General features: G+C 46.0%; 1 protein-coding gene across 1 annotated transcript; it reads right to left on the bottom strand.

Moving 5' to 3' along the window:
• Positions 1-580: 580 nt before the first annotated feature.
• Positions 581-12,618, bottom strand: Gm3776 (predicted gene 3776). The gene is made up of 7 exons (NM_001243092.1): positions 12,544-12,618; positions 10,949-11,057; positions 8,140-8,191; positions 7,213-7,345; positions 3,638-3,779; positions 1,606-1,737; positions 581-811 (listed from the first exon to the last, which is right to left on the bottom strand). The coding sequence occupies exons 2-7, from the start codon at positions 11,033-11,035 to the stop codon at positions 686-688; spliced, it is 672 nt and encodes a 223-aa protein (NP_001230021.1). The 5' UTR covers positions 11,036-11,057; positions 12,544-12,618; the 3' UTR covers positions 581-685.
• Positions 12,619-22,560: the final 9,942 nt, after the last annotated feature.

Genomic DNA, 22,560 nt, shown 5'->3' with positions numbered 1-22,560 from the left:
GTGTGTGTGTGTGTGTGTGTGTGTGTGTGTGTGTGTGTGTAATGGGTGTACAGTGCCCATAAAGGTCAGACAAGGACACTGGGTCCTACAGAGGTGGAATTAGACATAGTTGTGAGACGTGGTGTAGATGCTAGGGAACTAACCTGGGTCCTCTGCAAGAGCAACCAATGCTCTTTCCATCTGAGCCAGGCCTCCAGATCCTCCTTCCCTTTAAATATTTAATTTTGTTTCCTCATTGCCTCATTGTTTTTCCTCATTTAAAATTTCTTTCAACAGCTGCTTAATGCCTGCTTCCTCCAACTTAGTCCTTTTTATCTTAAAGTTTTTCCCATTTTATTTTTTCCCTTTTTCTTTTCACTTCCTCATCTTGTAAATAAATTTTGCTTTAATCTTATTGGTTTGTTCTACATTGATGTTAATTAGTTACACCTTATGTTTTGTGTGTGTGTGCGCGCATGTGTGTTTCTTAATTTCTCCTCATGCTTTATAAGCTTTGTTTCCTGTGAAGTGATTCTTGTTTGCCTTCCTCTTTGCTATGCTAGCAATCTGAGCTCATACTTAGAACTTATGAGGAGCATATACCAGTTGTTAATTTTTTATTATTGCAAAATAGCCAGGATCAACAATTGCTTTTTATAATTGCAAACCATTAGAGGCCAGTATCTGTGGCTCCATCAATGCAGCTTCACTGAATCTTGAAAGCCTTCCTTGCTTCTTGAATTTGTTTTGCATCCATGGGAGGCTTTCTCTGGCTGCCAGGCTGTAGAAACTTCTTCACATTGGGGAGGCTGCTGATTCTGCTCTTGAAGGCCTGTGATTCAGAAACCACAAATTGACCATTGGTAGTAGGCATGTGCAGGACCCAGGGATTTGAGCCCCTCCCAGAACATCATCAACTGCATCCTTGCAACAGCTCCAGTGTTGGCATGAGAAGCTTGAAAAACCATGAGCCAGAGGCAGAGCTCAGCATCATATGTCTTCAGAGCTCCTTTGACATCCAGTTACCATCTCCTCTAGACACGCCCTGTAGATCTGCCTCTGTGGCGATGTCTCTCAGGTGTGAATGAGAGAGAAGGAAAGAGAAAGGAAGACATGAAAAACTGATTTGCAAATGGAGACAGGAATGTCCAAGTCTAACCAGAAGCAACTCAGCCAGTTTTCACACTGGGAGACAGAGATGGGGTGATGGGGGTGGGACTGGGGACAGCATGAGAGGGACTGGAGAAAAGAGCAGGCTACAGAGAGCAGGAGACAGAGCTGAGGGAAGGGGATCACATGACAGAGGCCTGATCAGACATTGAGTGAGCAAAGACAGGACACAAAAACACACAGAAGTCTAGATAAAAGAGAGGCCAGAAGCCTCCTGCCAGGAACAGGGGTCCAAGGAGAGAGCTTTGGGGCCATGCCTCTTTCTCATTACAAAGGGCAACATATTCTTCCTGGGATACCATCCTCAAATCTCCACATGTAAAAAGATTATTTTTAAGCCTCAATCTGAGGGTCTAGTAGCTCAGTTTAGAGGCCAGAGAGTAGGGACCTCAGCCCTCAGTCCCACCATGTATTTTCAGAGGCATGTGTGTGGCTGCCTCTCTGAGGTGGTCTCACCTTCAGCAGAGGGAAAGGGGTCAGAAGGCTGGCATCAAACTCTTCAACATAGAGGAGAACTTCCAGTAGGTGGATGTCCACCCTGGTCAGCCTGTTGCCCACAAGGTAGTCTTGTCCATGGCTCTTCAACACCTGCAAAATGAAAGGAGACTGGTTATGAACGCAAAGAGTTGGGCTGGGGCCCTCACTCTCCAAGCCTCTCAAGGGGACACTCTGCCTTTGCTTGGCAGGTATAGAAGTACAGACATTTTCTAGGCATATGATGCAAGAGGGGACATGAGAAGTCAGCTGTGTGACCTCTTTAAAAGCCTGGAGACCTTTCTCTGTTATTGCTACATTTCCAGACACTTCACACCATCACCCTTACATATATTTTCTACATGTGATAAGCATTTAGCCCCTGACACAATATGGTTCTCCTCCTTGTATAAAATGATGGAGCACTGAAATTTCAGGACATTCCTCTCTCTCTCCTCTCTGTTTAGTCTTTCATAGGCAAAGGCTTCACCTTCAGGCCAGCATCATCCACCCCAGAGAACACCCAGTGTCTGCCTTTCTCCTTTGTCTGCCTTCCTCATTTCTCTGGAATCTAAACTCCAGCATTGGCTCTGACTCCTAACTTCACTGGTCATGACTGACATGTTGAATTGCACAAGGGGAACAGAGTAGGACTCTGCCAGGAACTTGGACCTGATGAGTGTTGGACCGATGGAGATATGAGTGGACAGGTGAACATGGATGATAAAGATAACACCATAGGGTGCTAATCTTACAATCCTGCTAGCATATTTGCATTTTACATTTATTTCAACATTTCTGGTTGAATGAAGTTTGAATAATAACACTGTCCTGTTTGTAGACATATGTGATTTGCATACATATGAAAATCACAGATAACCAAAAGGAAAAGAATATACTACACCATGAGATACAACGTATCATAATGTGTGTGTGTGTATACACACACACACACACACAGAGTATGATATATATATACAGTATGATATACACACACACACAGGAAAAAATTATAACTCCCACATTCAAAAACAAACAGAAGCCAGTTGTGTGGCATGCACATTTAATCCCAGCACTCAAAAGGCATAGGCAGGTGGATCTCTGTGAGCTTGATGCCGGTCTATAGAGAGATTCTGCGTTAAGAAAAGAAAGAAGAAAAGAAAACCTAAGACCAAAACTACAAAAGTAAGCATCAAGTGTCCTTCAGAACATGGCTCATGTTGTACATGGAGGTCATGAATCTCACAGAGACGATTTCAACTGTGATGACTGGACAGTGTGTCCTATGAGACAGGCCCTTGACTGTCAGCCCCACAGGCAGGTCCCACCTCCTCTAGAGCAGACAACCAGGTCCCTCGGGAATTTGTAAGATGCCCTTCTCTAGGACCATAGTTTTAGCTCTTATCATTTACTTGACAGAAGTATAACACCTTCTGAAGTGTTCTTGGTTTGCCTTCAAAGAGAAGCCCTGATCATGAGAGGTACTGCATGGGCATTGACCTTCATTTGCTGAGTGGGCGAGGCATTTCTCTTAAGATGAGACCCCAAGTCCTGCAAGCTAGTTTTCCTTAACATCTCTTCAGCACCCTCCTCCTCTCCACCCTCCATCTCTCTCCCTGTTCAGATATTTCCCCTCTGTCTTTGTTGCCCTATCATATCCTCCTGATGGGCAGCTGCTCTCAGGCCTCCCTGTGTAACAGAATGTTTTCACATCTGTTGTTCACTGCAGTTCTCTGTGGAAGGGAAGCCCATTGTGTTCTGTAGGACCCAGATCCTTCTCTTGGGTGGCTCAGTCTTCCACAGACCCAGTGTTGCTTGTGGCCATGAAGCCTATTGAATGATGGATGCTAGACTGGCATGAGCATCCATTGCTCTTTCCAGGCCATTTTTGCACAGTGCCCTGTGCAGGCTCATGGAAGTGAAGGCCAGTGTAGCAGTAGCCTTTGTCTCCCAGCCTCTGCCTTTCTCTTGTCCCAGAAACTCAGTGTCCCCAGACTTCAAAGAGCCTACTTACCTTTTCAAAGGCAGGCAAGTAACGGTTTTTGGTCCTATCTTTTGCCAAGGCAGTCTTGGCTTCTCTTTGGTCTGGGGGACATAATACCAATTGCCCAATCATTTCAGTCAGATCTAAAATACCTTCTGAATACATGTCAATCCTAAAAGACAAAAGTTTCCAAATTGTCAAGAATCTCCTATTTTACATTTGAATGTGAAAAGCTGAGAAATTTACCATGAACGATGCTGGCAAAGCTATTTGTCTGTAGTGGGTCATTATCTCTTCCATTGGACAGATATATTAACTTCCCCCGTGAACATCCTGCTGGTTCTGATACACTTTTATAATTAAAAAAAATTCTTCTCTTATACATTATATCCAGACCACTGTTACCCCTCCTCCCTGCACTCCTCCCAGTTTTGTTTTGTTTTATTTAAATTTTGTTACACACATATGCCCTAACACAAGCACAAAAAAATAATTAATCACAGGACCATCTAAAGATGCAGTCATAATTGATGGCATCTCAGAAGATAACCATCAACTTACAACAGGCTTGTTCTATGCCTGTCTGTCTGTCTGTCTGCCTGTCTACCTATGTACCCACCTCTCTCTGACACTGTTCAACAAGCATGCTGAGATTCTCAGAGCTAACAACCTGCATTCCCTGTAAGCTCAAACAGAGCCCCTGGATCAGCCACCAGAAGCCTGTCTGTTCATCTCCCATTGTGCTGCACAGCCTGGAGTCATTTTTGGTCAGTGTTAGAAGTTCTCCATCTATTTCTCACGAAGCACATCTGTATGACCTCCACATGCTGCTGACAGATCCTAGGCTTGTTAACATTTGTCAAGACTTATCTTCGTCAATCTCCAGAGCAAGTTTCTGAACAGCCAAGCTAGGCAGTGAATATTAGGAAACAGAAAGCTGGTGATGATGTCATTGAACAAGGGGGCCATGTTCCAGCCCCAGCAAACAGCAGAACTTTGGCAGCTTCGGCTATATGTATCTGGCTTGGTAGTCAATAGAAAGAGATTACTGGGCCAATTGATGCTGGTTAGCTGGAGCTAAGAAGTCAGTGGTGATTAAGAAGAGACAGCATCACTGAGGTGAGAGCTTCTGGGAAGTGTTTTTTGACAGCACAAAGAAGCTGTGTTCTAGAGCTAGCCGGGGTTGTACCTCATGCTGCAGCTGGACTTCCTAATGTGTAAGAGTCACCCAGGTGGTACTGGTTTTGAAGGCATAAAGAGGTCATGAAGAGCAGCTGAAGCTTGGCACCGTGAGAGGCCTTGAAAGGCCACTGGTGAAGGTGCAGCCTAGATATCAGTTGACAGCCCAGAAATGAAGGGGTTATGCCACCTGGAAGAGAGCCAACGAGAAACTACTGGTAAAGCCTAGTTGCAGTGGAAGACTCCAGCGTATTGGAGATGCCAGTACCATGGGATGATCACCAAGAGCAGCAGCAGCAGTGAAGTGGATCAACCAGAGCCTAGAGTGCTACAGAGGGCAGAGCTGGAGAAGTGACCCAAGCCCTTTGGAGGAGCCCAGAAGATCAAGTGTAGATCCCAGATTATGAAACTCGAACATGTGAAGTTTAAGTTGCCTTAGAAACCCCATGATGTTTGAGATACCAGAGCCATGGGATATCTGCTGAGGAAAGCTGCTAAAGGGAGTGGAATCAGCCCAGGAGAAAGAAGTTTGTTGCAGACAACAAAGATGAAAAAGAAGTTGGAGATCTAAAGACCACCTTGGAGATGCAGAGTTTGGAGTTTGCCCAGCAGGTTTCCTGTCTTACTTTGGGGATTACAATTAAGTGATTGGTTGAATCTCAGAAGAGACTTTTAACTTTGGACTTTTGACGTTGTTGAGACTGCTATACAGTATGGAAGTTGGACTAAATGTACATTTTATTATCTTATATATAAGTTATGTTCCTCCAAAGACTCATGTATTTATGGGGCCGAGTTGAATGTGATGGTTTGTATATGCTTGGTCCAGGGAGTGGCAATTAGGAAGTGTTGCCTTGGTTGGAGTACATGTGCCATGGGCTTTCAAACTCTATTTCTAGGTGCCTAGAAGCCAGTCATTGACTAGCAGCCTTCAGATGAAGATGTAGAACTCTTAGCTCCTCCTGCACCTTGCCTGCCTGGATGCCTCCATGTTCCTGCCTTGATGATAATGGACTAACCTCTGAAGCTATAAGCCAACCCCAAATAAATATCCTTATAAAAGTTTTCGTTTGGTTTTTTATTTGTTTGTTTGTTTTTTGTTTTTGATTTTGGCAGGGTTTTACTCTGTAGCCCTGGCTGTACTGGAACTCACTCTAGAGATCAGGCTGGCCTTGAACTCATAGAGCTCTGCCTGCCTCTACCTCCTGAGTGCTTGGCTTGGATTAAAGTGGGCACTCCACGGCCACGTGGCAATTTGTCTATTTCTTTATTCTGTCAATCCAGAGCATATCACCAGACATATGTTTTCCCTTGTTCTAAACTGTATTTTGTACATTTCTTTTTGGAAAGGTGAGGCATCACATTTTCACACTATAGCATTTTTGGCTCCTTGAAAGATGGTATTCTGCATTTCAGTACGTCTGTGGCAGTCTAACAACGTCAGCATACTGCAATGTTAGAAGAGGTTGATCCCCTCTCCCCTCCACTTCCTTCTTATCCATGCTGAGTACAGGAACACTTCCCATGAAATCAACCATAGAACATGTGGCCCTAGTATCTGCTTCCTTTACAGAATACAATGCTTGTTCTTTATCCTTTCCTGCTTCCCTCACTGCACCATCTATTTTCATGGCTAAATTGGAACCTCCTCTTTCATCCATTACTGAATATGTTGACTGATTCACAAGTAGAAAATTATAAATAATAGTGCTATGAATATTTCTATACATGCACTGTTAAAGCCAAGTCTCTATTTCCCGTGGACATGTCTTCCCCATGAGTGTTGCTGGCTAATATCACTTTTAGTTCTGGGAGCAACTGTGACACTCCCACACGTGGTTTATGAGTGAAGGATTCTGCCACAGTAGAGTGGGTTCCAGTGTGGATGCTGCCACCAGCCTGGCTGCTTTAGCCCTGAGTTAAAACTTCAGGTGACCCTGGTTTTCAGGAACCAGCCTCTCTAAGGCTCAGTGAGTTGACCAATCCGCAGAACTGGCTGGCATTCAGGTTCTTGCTCTGCAGTATTCCTTCCTGGATGTAGGTAGCAGTTCCTTCTGCCCCTCCTTCCCTAGGACCCTCCTCTAATCTCCATTCCCAGGTCCTTTGTCCTGAGCTGTTGGCTGAGGTGCAGTCCCTGAAGCTTGAGTGCCTGAGTCATGATTCCACCAAGCTCAGGATCTGTGGCCCCTCATGTTTGCAGCTGAGTCCCTGGGCTGTGCTTTGAGCATCATCCCCTGCTGTAGTCTCACTCTGCTGATCCCACCCCATCTGCTCTTCCCTCCCCTCCACCCTCTGCCATCCTTGGCCTAAGTGTTTATACCCAGAACCACCATAGACATAAACCCTGTCACTCTCTTGCTCACTTAAGGAAGGACCCAAATGCTTCCCTTGTTTCCCATGGGGTAATAACAAGAAATATATCATACAGGGCTCTCTCCTTCATGTCCTTCCCATAGAGGTCATATTTGGTGGCGATGTAGTTGAGAATGGCTCTGGTCTGCGCCAGCTTCATCCCATCAATCTCCACCATGGGCACTTGGTCAAACATCAAATTCCCATCTGTGAAAAGAAAAAGGGAAAAGATCTGCCGAGTGTCCCAGACTCACTTCTCGGGAACAGAAAACTATTGAAGTTTCTCAACATGCAGAGGAATTGTAAGGAGCGGCTGTCTGTCTTTCAAGTGGAATCTCGTTTATTTTAGGCTGTTTCCTCTCTGTCTCACCCATCTCATCCTCTTTTGAGCATCTCTCATTCACCTTAATTTCCTATCCACGTATATATTATATCTCTCATGTATGATTGTATGTTCCCATCCTTGGGTGAATTAAGGAGGTGAGGAGGGACAGCCAATGACCACCATGCAAACAGAGCTAAGTAGAGAGTCTGAAAGTCTCATTATGTTCATGGCATTAGGGTGTTTCTTATATAGTGAGCCTCCTTGTTATCCTCCAGCCTGTATCTGTCAAGGGATAGTAACTCATCAGAGGGTATAATAAAAATGCTTGAGAAAACATCCCAGTTGTTTCTCCACCCATGATTTAATCCCTGGACACGTTTGTGGTTGATGGGCAGCGTGGGTAAAACACAGAGGAAGCGAGGAAGCCTGAGAGAACTAGCTCACTCTGATGCAGAATTAATGAGAAAACCTTCCCAAGTCACCAGACAAATCCTTGGAGACCTCTGACCACGCCCCCATTCCCACTATTCCCATTTCAGGCCACTCAGGGAGCCCCACCACCTACATCAGACCACTCTGCCTTTCGGACTATTCCCACCCACCGCCCACCAACATCACCTTCAGACAGGCCTTCCCCGAGGCACCTCACTGATGTCACACAGATACTCTGTGTTACCTTTTTTTAGCTTTTCCAAATCTTCCGGACTCTGTATAAACTTCTCTTCAAACTGAAAGCAGGAAAATAAAAGCATGCTCATTAGCTCCTTCTGTGTTACTGTAGACCTTTGAACTTCAGTGGTCCCTGTTGGGTACTTCATCTGCAGTACTGAAAACTTCCAGGAGATACAAAGGAGTCTATTCATGGCCACTTGGAAATTCAGAATAGATTGTTCAGCAAATGGGCATTGAGCACAACCAAGCTGCTCATTCTTGGCTCATTCCTCCTCTAGAACACATGATGGCCATGCTTAGGTCCTAAGAAGAGCGTGATCTCCCTGGCAGGCAAGCACTGAGACTTTGTTGAGGTTTTGTGCTCTCAGGAAAGCCTGCTAATTCCAGTGAGAACAGGATAGAACTTTCCAGATCTCCATCCTGGCGCATGGCATAGACCTATGACCACTTGGCTTTTGTTTCTTCAGGATTTAGTTTTACTAATTTTAGTTGTGCATGCGTGCAAACATATGTGTGTGTTTTCTCCATATGAATACATTCCTCTTGGAGGTCAAGATCAAGGAGGCCAGGTGTAGAAATGCCCTTGGGGCTGGAGTAACAGGCAGTTATTACCTGTCTTATCTGAGTGCTGCAAACCACAGAAGATTGCCTGCATGTTCAGTAAGAACTCTAAACAGCTACACCATTACACCAGCCCCTTGGTAAAGTTGCTTACATGTCAGGGCCATTGTTGTGGTTTTCATATATTTATGTCATTTATGTATGAGTATTAAATGTTTTTGTGTGCACATACCCAGTGACAACCCACCATGGCAGTTACATATGTTACTGGGATCTGAACCCATATTTAATCTTTAGGCCCAGCCATCTCTCCAGCCCTCTAAAGTAATCTAAACCACTCTTTTCCCTTCAGATTGTAAAGAAACTTTTAGTTTTACAAGATTGAAAATTGGCTTCCACCTTGCCTAGTGAGATTGTTTGCTGATGGTTCCACAACCTGACAGGATCAGGTTGATAGGCAACATAAATAGAAGCATCAGCAACTTGCACAGCCTTCAGAGAGGTACAGGGATCACACAGCAGTCATCACAGATGGGGGCTGAATTGTGATGGGCTGGTGGGGGTGAGTTCGATGGTGAGAGTGATGCCAATGGCCATCCTTCAGGCACATGGCATCTGCAAGGTTTGAGCCTGGCTCTCTAACAGCCCCACCCACTGCCTTCCCAGTCACTATGGGACTCAGAAGAGGAAGGCTTCTGTGCAGATGGCCCCATCCCTGCCTTACTCTTGTGCTGAACTCAGCACCCCAGTGGCTTAGCACGTATCCCCCAGCCACAACGCTGTCATATGGACTCTGGAGCCCATTATGTGTTTATTTAAAGCATTCTCCCCGGGGACGGCTCTGGAGTTCTTATGCTCTCCCTCATTCAGAAAGGATCCAGTGGAAGCCTTTAGGAATGGAGAAGGGGCGATTGCACAGCTTAGGTTAAAAACGTGGCCATGACACTGCGGGAGGACACCAGCGGTCCTCCTGGGATGCCACTTCATCCTTTAAGCCTCCAATTCTGCTGCTATCTGAGGACCTAATCTCCAACTAGCAGTGTCTACTACTTCATCCCCAGGCATCCCTAACTGCTGAGCACCCCTGGTGTGACCTGGGAGGTGTTTTCCCCAGTGATGCCGCTAGAGGGCAGCACTAAAGCCTACCTGCATTCTCTGCTCAAAAGCTTGAAAGGAAAGCATTTAGCTGCTGAATGCTGCTGCCCTCTCCTCACCTGGGCCACTCACACTGAAAGCTGAAGCTCAGAGACATGGAGGCTGCCTGAGGATGTGAGCTCTCTCTTATTCACCACGTATACCCACCCGACAGCCCTGTGCCTGCCGTTTAATAGTCGTGGGAAACTGATTACTGAGTGTTGTTCCGTTTCAACAGGTTGTTTGTTACCTTTTGTGTCAGGCCTCTCATTTGTTGTGGGTGATTTAAATTTAACTCTACTTAGTTTTCTGGTATAGTTTATCTCTTTTAATGTTTTTATACTATATGTGGAAAGGTGTGTGTGTGTGTTTGTGTGTGTGTTTGTGTGTGTGAGCATGCACATGTCTGCTCAATTGCCCATGATGGTCAAAGGCATGGAACCCTCTGGGGTTAGAGTGACAGGTGTTTCTGAGCAGCCTGTACCCGTCCTCTGCAAGAACAGTGTGGGATTTTAACCGCTCAGCCATCACTTCAGTCCCTGCCCCTTTAAACCATCTTTATCATAGAAACTTCAGTTTCTCTGCTATAAAACTACAAGTATCTCCATATGTCAGTCCCCAGCTCCAATACCCCAGCTGCAGGCCACCCTGCTCATCTCTGTGCCCATCTTCTCTGAGACTGACTGTAATGTCACACAGTCCTGTGCTGTCACAGGTCCGCAGCACAAACACCTCACATAACTTATATACTCCAAACATATGGAGTCATTTTGAATGAATAGTGGCTTTCCTAACGTCACAAGATCATACCATAAATCTGTAATAATCAATTAGTGTCACCTAGTAACCAGTATTCAAGTTTCTGTTTCCATGTTTCATTATGTAATTTGATTAATCTCAAGTAAGCGATTAATTATTTGATTTTAATTGTGGATGATTTTTTCCTAGAAAGCACAGTAAAATTTCACTATGTCCAGTCGATCCATCCCCTTTTTAGTACTAGACAGTTAACCATTAAAGGCAAACTTCACGAGCTTCTCCTGGCATGGACTCTCTCAGCTTAGAGAAGTATTTTAAACTGGCTCTGAGGTCCAGCTGCGGAACCCTGCACAACCTACCTCCACCCCTGCTGCAGCCAGGAGCCACCTGATGCACTCCATTCTGCCCCGGGCATTGAAGTGGTGAAGCACGGGCTTCCCGGCCATTGCAGCAACTGTGGTTCACGGTCTAGGGGTGAAAAGGCAGAGAGGTCAGCCCAGGAGCCTGTGGGGTGGATGTGTTTAGTAACACACACTGGAGAGGGCAGTCTGCCTCCTCCATGGCTGGCTTGCAGGGGGTGGCCACCCACCTGCAGTTGCACCAAACCAGATTCAGCTGCCCTTGAGGACAGAAGCAGAGTTGCCTAGAGCCTATAGTTACTAAAAACCTGGGAGCCTGCTGAGCCTGGGGGTGAAGAGCCATCCTGGAGGGGATGAGGCACAGACCCTCCCTGGTTCTTTGATTCCTGGTCTACTCTGTTCAAAAGTTTCCATTGGCCTTATGTCACCCTGCCTCTGCCATTGCACACTTCTCTCTGCAGTTCTGTTTCCTACCCTTGTATGCACCTCTATGGTCATGTAGAAAATACGGTACACGGTGGCAAGTTCAGGCCACAGTCCTCAGATATCCCAAGGCTCCATAGTTCAAGATTCACACTCTTTTCCCTCTTGCTTTCTCAGGCTCACCATTTAAACAAACAGGTTGTATTGAGTTTTTAAATAATAAACTAGCAATAACGTAACAAATCTAAGTACCCCGTTCTTTCAACAGAATTATCAAAGCAATGGGAATCCGCATATCAGACACAAATGATCTAGAAAACCGAGCTGGGAATTTGATTTGGGAGAGGGACCCGGGAGGGTCTGTGGTGAATTTCGCTTTGTCTGTCTGTCTGTCTGTCTGTCTGTTTGTTTGTTTGTTTGTTTGTTTTGAGACAGGGTTAGCCCTGGCTGTCCTGGAACTCACTCTGTAGACCAGGCTGGCCTTGAACTCTCAAATTCGCCTGCCTCTGCCTCCCAAGTGCTGGGATTACAAGTGTGAGCCACCACTGCCCAGCATGAATTTCACTTCTTAAGTGAGAGGAATCTGCAAGTTCTCTGTGGGTTTGGGGATGCAGAAGAACATTGTTGATCTTCATTTTGCCTGAGAGGACAGGCCAGGCCCAGACCTCACTATCCTAAACCCCATGCCCTTAGATTCCCCTGCAAATCTGTTAAACCCCACCCTTTGGCTCAGTGACACTGAAGGAGGGGCAGGAAGGAGGGGACAGACAGAAGTAGAAGGGGAAAAAAGAGGAGAAGGAGAGGAGGAAGGAACAGAAGGAAAGAAGAAAGGATAGAAAAGGAGGACGGGAGACTGGAGGAGGGAAAGATGGAGGGAAAAGGGATGAGGAGGGAGGGAGAACCGAAAGAAGGAATAGAGGGGGAGCAATAGGTGGGTACTGGATGTTCAGTCTCAAAGAAATGCATATGAACCAGAACCAAATGCAGGTAAATCAATCGTAATGGACATTGAATATGAGCAGAGCCTATTATATACATGGGTGAGGATTACATAATAAATCTAATTATCTTATGCAATCAGTGCATGCTAACTAAATAAAACGCTGAAAAACTAGTTTGCAGTGCTGCAGACCTGGGAAGAGGTTCCACAGGTTATAAGAGAGAACACTGACCTAGTGAGAGTCCTGGCTTCTTCTCCACTCAGCTCCCAGTCCAGCTCCAGAGGAGTGTGCACGCTACTTTAGTAAGGTGACAATTCTTACCCAGGGTGTGGGGACAAATAGGGAACAGCCCCTCCCACAGACACACACAGAGTCCAAGATTCCAGAGTTTCATGATAGACTAGAAAGGTGCCAAATCATCGGGAGGGGCTGACAAGCCACCACCTTTCCCTGAAGATCTGGCTCCATTCATGAAGTTCTTGGTGTCATGTTTATGGGCCTCTAAGTCACCTCTCCTCTCCATGATCCTGTGAGTAACCTGAAAGAGACATCTTGGCTAAGAAGGGAAGAAAAGAAGGAGGGAAACTGCACTAGGAGCAGAAATAATACCACAGAGTCAACCCTGAGAACCCTCTGCTATGTAACAATGTGACATTGAACTATTGGATTTCAGGGATGGCTTGTTAAGTAGCCCTAAATTGCAGAATTAACGCATTGTCTCAAATTCAAGGCTAAGTTGGACAACAGGTCACACTGCTCCCTGCTTGTTTTCTCTGGTGAAGCATGTTAATATTAAAATCCTGCCATAGCATGATATCTATCTTAATCTTTGTCCTGCTTTGATTAAAAAACTCAAGAGCCAGAGGGCAGAAAGGAGGGACACAGCTCACACTTAACTTTATCTGGATGACCAGTCACATTCTGTCCAGCCTGCTCTAGGTCTCAGTGCAGCCTGTGAGTCCCTGCAGTTACTCCTGTGGGAAAGTTGCTTTGTCACCATTAGCAATGTCATTTCCAAGCTAATGAGAATTACTGATCCTTCCTGCCAAGTTCAGACATGGCTCTTATCCACAACATGGTCATTCTTGCTGACCTCACTCACACACCCACAAGCTGATTCATGATTTTAGTTAATCCTTGGTTCATGGGTCTTGGTTATTAATCATTACCTGATGATCTGGCTGGCCTCCGAGATGCCTGTCACATGCCTAAGGCTGTATACCCTACCAGAGAGCAGGGCTGGCCTCTTTTTATCTTGATGTCCACTGCTAATTTCTCTTCAGCTATAGAATTTCATTCTTCAAGGGCCCTTCACTTTGCTAAAAACAGATGACAACCTAGCCATTCCGCATTTCAAGGTACACACATGGCACCAGCACAGGGTCTCAGCCACAGGGATGAGTTGTGTTTGAGCACTGCTCATGAAAGAGTCCTTGTCACAGCCTGACAGCCTATGGCAGAGGAGGGAAGGAAGTCTGTGGTGAAACATGTCCCAGGAGAGCAATGCCAAGACCCAGCAGAGACAACTGGGAGATCTACAGTGCACAGCAAGGGCTGAGTCAGGATTCCTGCTGAGGACTGCCTTTGCCTAAGAGCTGAGTGCGTTTTCCCAGCCTGGAAAGGAAGTGAGTTCTCTGGGGCTTGGTTCCAAGTTTCCATGGCTGGCCATGTGTGCGCACAGAGAGAAGCCATGATGGGCATGTGACCAACTTCCCTTGAGTGTTGGAGATGTGTCCCTGTGTGCAGGTGTACAAAGGACAGTTGAATGATTTGTCATGTGCTACTCCACCAAACTAACAAATGACCAAGTTCTTTGCTGCAACTCCTGAACTTAATCTGCAATAAAAACTTAATGTGTCCTTCAAATGTGTTTTTTAAAATTACTTGGGCTTCAGAAAAGTTTCACGGGGCTGAGAGTGCAGCTTGGTGGTATAGCCTGCTCTGCCATGCTCCCAAGAGCCTGGAGCAGAGCCCCATTGTGGAAAAGAGAAGTTCAAAGGTATAGACTCCCCAAATACTGTTCCCCAGTGTGAAGGTTAATGTAGACACCAAGTCCCCTTTGTTACACCGCTCTGAGGCTGTTTCTCTTTGTCCCTTAAAAGTTAATGGGGGAAAAAAAAAGGTGTGTTCGTGAAGAATGCTAGCCATGATTTGGAATGTGTCTTGGGACTTGCTGAGAGTAGACCAATCTTAGGCTTCCCCACAGACTCCAGTAAAAGGACAAAAAAGACCCTAGTTCTGTGTCTTTGCTAAGGAGTAGACTTGTCAAGGCCAGTTTGGGGGTGAAGACTTGGCCTTGAAGGAATGAGAGTTTTGGTTCTTGGGAACTTGGCTTTTCTCATGAGGAGACTCAAATTATCAGCCCCAAGGCCACAGTGTGCACCATCTGAAATGTTCAAGTCACCCCATCTGTTTCCTTTGTTCAACATTGTGTGATTAGCCTCCTGCTGACTTTGTCCCTGTGTAAGATAGCTTTTTTCCACTGTCCTTGCCCACTTTCTCTCCTAAACATAATAAATATCTCAGATGCACTTCTTGTCTCTTAATTAGCTTTCTTTTATTATTTACGTCACAAATGTTGTCCCCAATTACCCCTCCCCTTTTGCCTTTGAGAGGGTTCCCCCCAACACATTGGCTGCACTTCTTTAGTTGTTGGGAGCTTTTAAGACAACTCTGTTTTCTTGATCTCCGAATTGGGCCTCTCCCACCCACCCCCGAGAAGAAAAGGGGGTCAAAAGCGGGCCACCGACGCACTGTCCCAAGAACAACCACAGAATGTTCCAGCCCTAAGTCAGCACCAGATGTCCTGACCACAAGATGTACCCTGATACCACCAAGTTCCTGCTTCCCCGTGTAGTTGCCAAAAGAAAAATTTCCACTGCCCCATCCCTCCTGCTGAGAAGTACTTCCTCCTTTGCTTGTGCATTTCCACTTCCCCATTCCTCCTGCTGAGAAGTATTTCCCCTTTTGCTTGTGCATTTAAGCCTTGAGCCTTGCTGAATACAGAGAGACCTTGATGCTACTCAGACTGTTTCCATGTCGTTCTTGCACTTGGTTTCCGTCTTTCCCTCTCCCCATTTGGTTCTTAGGAGAAGGTCCCCTCGAGACCTTCGAATAACTGGACCTGCTGGACAGGTCAAGTGGTGCCCAATCTGGGGCACGAGGTACGACGACCCTCCGGACAATGGATTCGAGAGGTACCGTGCAGACAGTGAGACAGTTCCCAGCCACTTTTCTCGAGTGTCGTGGACGTCGAGAGGTAAGCCTGGGCATTCAGTTGTTGTCCCATTTACCATGGGGAAGATTCTGTCCAAAGAGGCAGTTTTTATTCAAGAGATGAAGGGGTCTCTTAAGGAGAGAGGGATTAGAGTTAAGAAAAAGAATTTAGTAAAATTTTTTTTGTTTTGTGGACGAAAGATGTTCGTGGCTGATACTGAGTGGTCCTGAAATACACCCTTTAACCTGGAATAAAGTAGGCAAAGGAATCAATAGTTTAATAAAACAAGGAGAAGATGCCCCTGAGTCCTTTTTTAGCTATTGGGGAATCGTCAGAGATCTCCTTAAACAGGCAGAAGAGGGCAGAGAAGGCATCCGCCTCTTAGCCCTTACTGAAGATTTTTTAGAAAACTCCAGTTCGCCGTCCAGTAACCGCCTATGCCTCCGGCATCTCAGCCGTCATCGATAATTGATGACCCTATTCCGAAAGATTCCCTCCCTACTCCCCTCCCTCCCCAGGCTAGGTCTGCCTCAAGAGAAAAGAGTGCTCTTCACCCCTCAACAAAACCCAAGAGAATTTATCCAATTTTATATAAAGAATTGTCAAATGATCCCCTTGATCCCTCCTCCGAGGCGGAACTTGATAAAGAGGCTTTCAATTATGAACGGGACAGCTATGGTCTGGGACCCGGTGCCTACATTACCATGGAGCCCTTTAAACACCACCCCCATCCTTACTTGTCCCCCATTCCCCCTACCATGCATCCCATATCGCTGGCTTCTCCGTCCATTCAGCGATTACTTCAAACTAAGAGAGAGCTTCAGACTCAGATTACCAATCTTAAAGATGTTCTAGGACTTCAAAAAGAGCTACAATACCTCAGTCTAGAGACTCAGAGTCTACAAAGGGCTCTCATGGGGGACCTTCAAGGTCCCATCCCAAAAACCCTCAAACTGGCTGCAAGGGTCCCTCTCAGAAACAAGGGAATGAAAAATTGACCTTCCCTGTCCTCACCTGATCTCGAGCCCGTCAGGCTGCTCCAGGTCATGAGGACCCCACCCCCCACTGGCTCCTCCAATAAAGATCAGGGGGAACCAGAGAGTGATGAGAAGGAGGCTCAAGCAAACTCTGATTCCGATGAGGGTGGCATGTCCCCCGATGAAGGGTTGGACACCAACAGCCAACCAGTCTACAAAAAGCTAAAAATGAGACATGTAAAAGATCTTCATTCAGCAGTCAAAAATTATGGGGTTAATGCCCCGTTCACAGTATCTATATTAGAAGGTTTAGCAGGAGAAGGCTACTTGATACCCAATGAATGGAACAAAGTTGTTCAGTCTGTCCTCACTAGAGGCCAATATTTAACTTGGAAGTCAGAGTTTGTGGACAGAGGAGAAAATTTGGCTGCAAATAATAAAAAGAATCCTACTAATAAGACAGCCTCCTGGACTGCTGATAAAATCTGCGGTAAAGGCAATTTCGCTGCAGACAAAAAACAATTAGGGCTCTCCCCTGGTGTCCTCGCCCAGATAGCACAGGCGGCCCTGGGAGCTTGGCGCTGTCCCTGCTGCAAGGGCGCTGACTACGCCCCTAACTAAGATTATACAAGGGCCCCAAGAGTCCTATGCGCAGTTCGTTGCCAGATTGCAGGAAGCAGCTGAGAGAATTTTCGGGCCTGAGGAAAGTGAGGATCTGTTAGTCCGACAACTTGCTCTTGAAAATGCCAATTCGGCAGGTAGGGCTGCCCTGAGAGGTAAAACCAAGAGTTTAGATATAAACGGTATGATCAAGCTTTGTAATGAGGTAGATGTGTTTTCCCAACAAGTTTCTAAGTCTATCAACCTGGCTATTGGGGCTGCCTTACAACTAAATTAAGGAGAAAAAACTTGCTATAGATGCAACCAACCTGGACATTTTGCTAGAGGATGCCCTACACAAAGACAGAGCACCCTCGTCTCAATCATGCCTGTTACCCAAAAAAAATTCCCCCCCGGTTTTGGCCTAAGTGCAAGAGAGGCCACCATTGGGCACAAGATTGCCGATCTAAGACTGACATCAATGGCTACCCACTCCCTGAGGTCCAGGGAAATGGCCAGAGGGCCCCCCTGCGGGGCCTGTCTCCCCTGATGACAACTGCAGACAACCCCCTAGCCCCCACGGGAGATTGTGCAGGACCATGGCAGGGAGCGCAGGATTGGACCTGTGTTCCTCCACCACCAGGATTATAACTCCTGAGGAGAGAACAGTGGTCATCGAAACAGGTGAATTTGGGCCCCCTCCCCAAAAGACGTTTTTACTCATCATTGGCCGAGTGTCCAGACTTTTACAAGGCCTAACAGTGACTCCTACAGTGCTTGACACCGACTACCATGGGGAGATAAAAATCTTAGTCACCGCCACACAGGGACCACTTATCCTTAGGGCTGGAGAGCGCTTAGCCCAAGCCCTACCACTCCCACTATTCGGCCATTTCCCTTATATGAAAGAGGAGCGAGGACCATCCTCCCCGGGATCCTCAGAAGTCTACTGGGCAAAGAAAATAACCGATTCACGGCCCATGCTGACTTTGTTTCTAGAGGGCAAACAGTTTCAAGGGCTCCTGGATACTGGGGCAGATGTCCACGGGCCTTACACGGTACATTATTATACAAGATTTTATAAACAATAGAGATTATTGTGTCTTGGTTCAGCTTTTTCCAAATTTTAGTATTCATGAGTCAGATGACTTACTGAAGTTTTGGGATTGAGGTGCCTCCTTGCCATCCTGCCACAAAAGAGAGCCTATCTCGGCGGTGACCCTTGTGGTCCTTCTTGGCCTGAGTGCTGCTGGAACCAGGACCGGAATCGCAGGCAGCCCTTGTGTTGTCTCAACAGAATGTATGTAATTACCATCTGCTCAATGAGGCTATTAGCCAAGATATAGAGAATATAAAAAGGGGCCTAGATGATCTTACTGATTCCTTGGTCTCCCTTTCAGAAGTTGCCCTTCAAAATAGAAGAGGATTAGATTTGCTCTTTCTACAACAAGGAGGCTTATGTGCTGCACTTAAGGAAGAATGCTGCGTATATGTTGATAAAACTGGATTAGTTAAAGATAGCATTGCCAAGGTTACTGCCAGTTTAGAAAAAGGAAAAAGAGAGAGAGAACAAGAGTCATGGTACCAAAATTGGTTTTCAACCTCCTCCTGGCTTTCGACCCTGTTGCCCTCCCTTTTGGGGCCCCAATTGGGACTCCTATTATTGATTTCCTTCGGTCCTTGGGCATTTCAGAAATTGACCCGATTTGATAAATCTCAAATTGATTCATCTGTTTCAAGCACATCTGTTTCAGTTCATTACCATCGGCTGGATGTTGGCGATAACAAGCAGGTTACTGGAGAAGAGTCAGACGTGGATACTGCTTCATCACCCTTGTCTCGGGGAGAGAGACTCAATTTCCATAAAATGCTTAAGTAAGATCATTCCCCTCCCCCTAAATTCGGCCATCAGTCTCATGCCACGAATCATTTATAGACTGCCGTAGTCCGTGCTTCCGACATGGTAATATACATTCTCGCCACATTGGAAACTAAACGGTCATCCCAGGCTAGATACATCGAAAATTTGGAACTTGAAGCCGTCGCCCGTGAGAGTTGTAAGGCTAAGCACTGCACAGAGATTAGTCTGGAAGCTGTTAGACAGTTTTTGAGAGGCATGTCTGATTGCATGAAGGTTGAGTGCCCTAGGGTCCTTCCCCCAGGAAAAACGGCACGGGAGGAGATCAGGGTTACTCTGGGTAAAAATCTGTGGGCCTGAGAGTCAATCCTGTACATGGCCCCTAACATTGCACACTGGGGATCAGACCTCTACCTCTACCCATGGAGCTTGCTTCATTTCTAAATCCCTTGGCTAGCCCAGGTTATACCCAACAGACTGGAACCATTAATTCAAGCCTCATAGATGACTTGTCCTTGTGTCCCTCATGGTTTTAGAGAATCACCTGGTGAGCAAACAGACGTTTAGGCAGTTGTTAAAAACGTGGCTACAAATTTATTATACAATATGCCTTTATAAAAATATTAAAACAGGGGAGATGTTGGGAGCTATTAAGACAACTCTATTGTCTTGATCTCCGAATTGGGCCTCTCTCCCCCACCCCAGAAGAAAAGGGGGTCAAAAGCGGGCCACCGACGCACTGTTCCAAGAACAACCACAGAATGTTCCAGCCCTAAGTCAGCACCAGATGTCCTGACCACAAGATGTATCCTGATACCACCAAGTTCCTGCTTCCCCGTGTAGTTGCCAAAAGAAAAATCTCTGCTGCCCCATTCCTCCTGCTGAGAAGTACTTCCCCTTTTGCTTGTGCATTTAAGCCTTGAGCCTTGCTGAATACAGAGAGACCTTGATGCTACTCAGACTGTTTCCATGTTGTTCTTGCACTTGGTTTCCGTCTCTCCCTCCCCCCATTTGGTTCTTAGGAGAAGGTCCCCTCGAGACCCTCGAATAACTGGATCTGCTGGACGGGTCATTTAGTAAGCTTTTTTGGCATAAGAAACAGCTTGTGTAAGACTTCCCCATTTCAAACATATGTATCTCCTTACCTTATGATTTTCTTATCGCTCTCAAAGGACCCTGTGACCTAACACTGAAGAATGACCAACTGGACCAACTCAAGCCCTCCTTGTTATTTTCAGATAACTTGATTGAAGATGTGTGTGTGTGTGTTATATATATATATATATATATATATATATATATATATATATATATATATGTTTTATATATGTATATGTTAATATGTGTATATATGCAAAATAAGGTAAATTAATGTGGTTTCTCCTTCACCATGTGATTTCTCAGGATCATATGCAATAAGAAATATTTGGGGCTGGTGAGATGGCTCAGTGGGCTAGAGCACTGACTGTTCTTCTGAAGGGCCTGAGTTCAAATCTCAGCAACCACATGGTGGCTCATAACCACCTGTAATGAGATCTGATGCCCTCTTCTGGTTTGTCTGAAATTATATGTTTAAACCTACATGTTGTTGTAATAATAATTTGTATGCTAAGTTAAAAGGCTTGCAGGTGGTGCAGAAAAAAGTCTGGTCACAATTGGCTACAGCTAACGAGCCGGGTACCCCAAAAGACATCTCACCAGTTCCAGCCAGAGATCTGATCTACGTATACCTACATCATGCCCAGACCCTCAAGCCTCACTAGAAGGGTCCCTGCCTAGTTCTGTTTACTATCCCTTCTTATTCTGTTTTTGTTCTTATAGAAAAAGAGGGCCAGGCATGGTGGCAAACAAATTTAATCCCAGCACTTGGGAGGCAGAGGCAGGTGGATTTCTGAGTTCGAGGCCAGCCTGGTCTACAGAGTGTCCAGGACAGCCAGAGCTACACAGAGAAACCCTGTCTCGAAAAATCAAAAAAAAAAAAAAGAAAGAAAGAAAAGAAAGAAAAAGAGTATGATTTCTATTCTCCACATAGAGATATAGACTTCTAAAATTCTAAGATTAGAATTACTTAGTAGAAGAAGAGGGGAATGAAAGAAAATTAAAATTCAAGGTCCATGACTCATGCGGCTGGCTAGTTAGGAGGGCTTTTTGGGCTTAGAGCAAAGAACAAAGGCTGTAAAGTCATCCCAGGAACCAACTAGCCAAAAGATAGGGAAGACAAACAAGAATGTCCGGACTTCTGGCTCTGTGGCGCAATGGATAGCGCATTGGACTTCTAACAGAGTTTGGAGCTGAGACAAAAGGATGGGCCATCTAGAGACTGCCATATCCAGGGATCCATCCCATAATTAGCCTCCAAACGATGACACCATTGCATACACTAGCAAGCGTTGGCTGAAAGGACCCTGATATAGCTGTCTCTTGTGAGACTAGGCCGGGGCCTAGCAAACACATAAGTGGATGCTCACAGTCAGCTATTGGATGGAGCACAGGGCCCCCAATGGAGGAGCTAGAGAAAGTATCCAAGGAGCTAAAGAGATCTGCAACCCTGTAGGTGCAACAACATTATGAACTAACCAGTACCCCGGAGCTCTTCACTCTAGCTGCATATGCATCAAAAGATGGCCTAGTCGGCCATCACTGGAAAGAGAGGCCCATTGGACAGGCAAACTTTATATGCCCCAGTACAGGGGAACGCCAAGGCCAAAAAGTAGGAATGGGTGGTTAGGGAAGTGGGGGGGGGGTATGGGGGACTTTTGGGATAGTATTCTAAATGTAATTGAGGAAAATAAATAATAAAAAAAAAATGTCCGGACTGGCCCGGTGCCTCACTATCTCCCCCCCTTCTGACCTAAGTTAAATGTTAACCAGATGCTCTGCTGTTACCTCGATCTGCATGTACAGTCTGCTGATGTTTAAATGAACCAATCATGTGAAGCCGCACCAATTCTTCCCCCAGCCCCAGACCCTTTTCTATAAAAACCCCTAGCTTTCAAGCCTCGTGGTCGAATCCACTGTCTCCTGCATGAGATACGTTTTGACCCGGAGCTCCACCATTAAACTACCTCGTGTGTTTGCATTGTGATTCTTTGGGTGCACGCCAAATCGGGAATTGAGGCCGGCCAGTGGCTCACATGTCCGGGTTCCAGCCTGGAAGGCATCTTGGAATCTGGAAGAAAAGAAGAAACCTAGGCGGCACGAGAAAGGATGGAGCTAAGTCAAGAGATTCTGATCAAAGCTCAATTTTAATATTCGGAACACAGGGTTATAAAGAAGGGGGAGGGGCCCATTCCCGCCAAATCATCTTTGGAGTCCAGTGGCAGGTGACCATGTGATTACTCCGGAACAGCTGGGCAGCAGGTAGTGGCAGTGGGAGTGGCAGAATGATAGGGTGGCAGGCTCGTTGATCCCCCAATGATGTCCTGGTGATAACAGTCAAGACTGATCAGCCAGATTTCAGGCTGGGGGGGGGGGTACAATTGAGTGGGGGTTTCCCCACTAGGTTCTTTCACCAGCACTTGGGAAGTGGTGGGAAGAGGATAGTAAGGTGGATGGAGGTCAGCCTTAGCTAGACCACAGTATCGCGGTTTCCTTAC

Source organism: Mus musculus, chromosome 9 (genome assembly GCF_000001635.26).
Source record: "Mus musculus strain C57BL/6J chromosome 9, GRCm38.p6 C57BL/6J".
Classification (NCBI taxonomy): Eukaryota; Metazoa; Chordata; class Mammalia; order Rodentia; family Muridae; genus Mus; species Mus musculus.
This window is presented reverse-complemented; position numbering and strand designations above follow the sequence as displayed.

Excerpts from the sequence above, each read along its gene's own strand:
- Gm3776 (NM_001243092.1), bottom strand. The coding sequence starts at position 11,035 with ATGGCCGGGAAGCCCGTGCTTCACCACTTCAATGCCCGGGGCAGAATG. Across the intron at positions 8,192-10,948 it reads TGGCTGCAGCAGGGGTGGAG|TTTGAAGAGAAGTTTATACA; the intron begins GTAGGTTGTGCA and ends TCCTGCTTTCAG. Across the intron at positions 812-1,605 it reads CCCCTTTCCCTCTGCTGAAG|GCCTTCAAGAGCAGAATCAG; the intron begins GTGAGACCACCT and ends TCTGAATCACAG.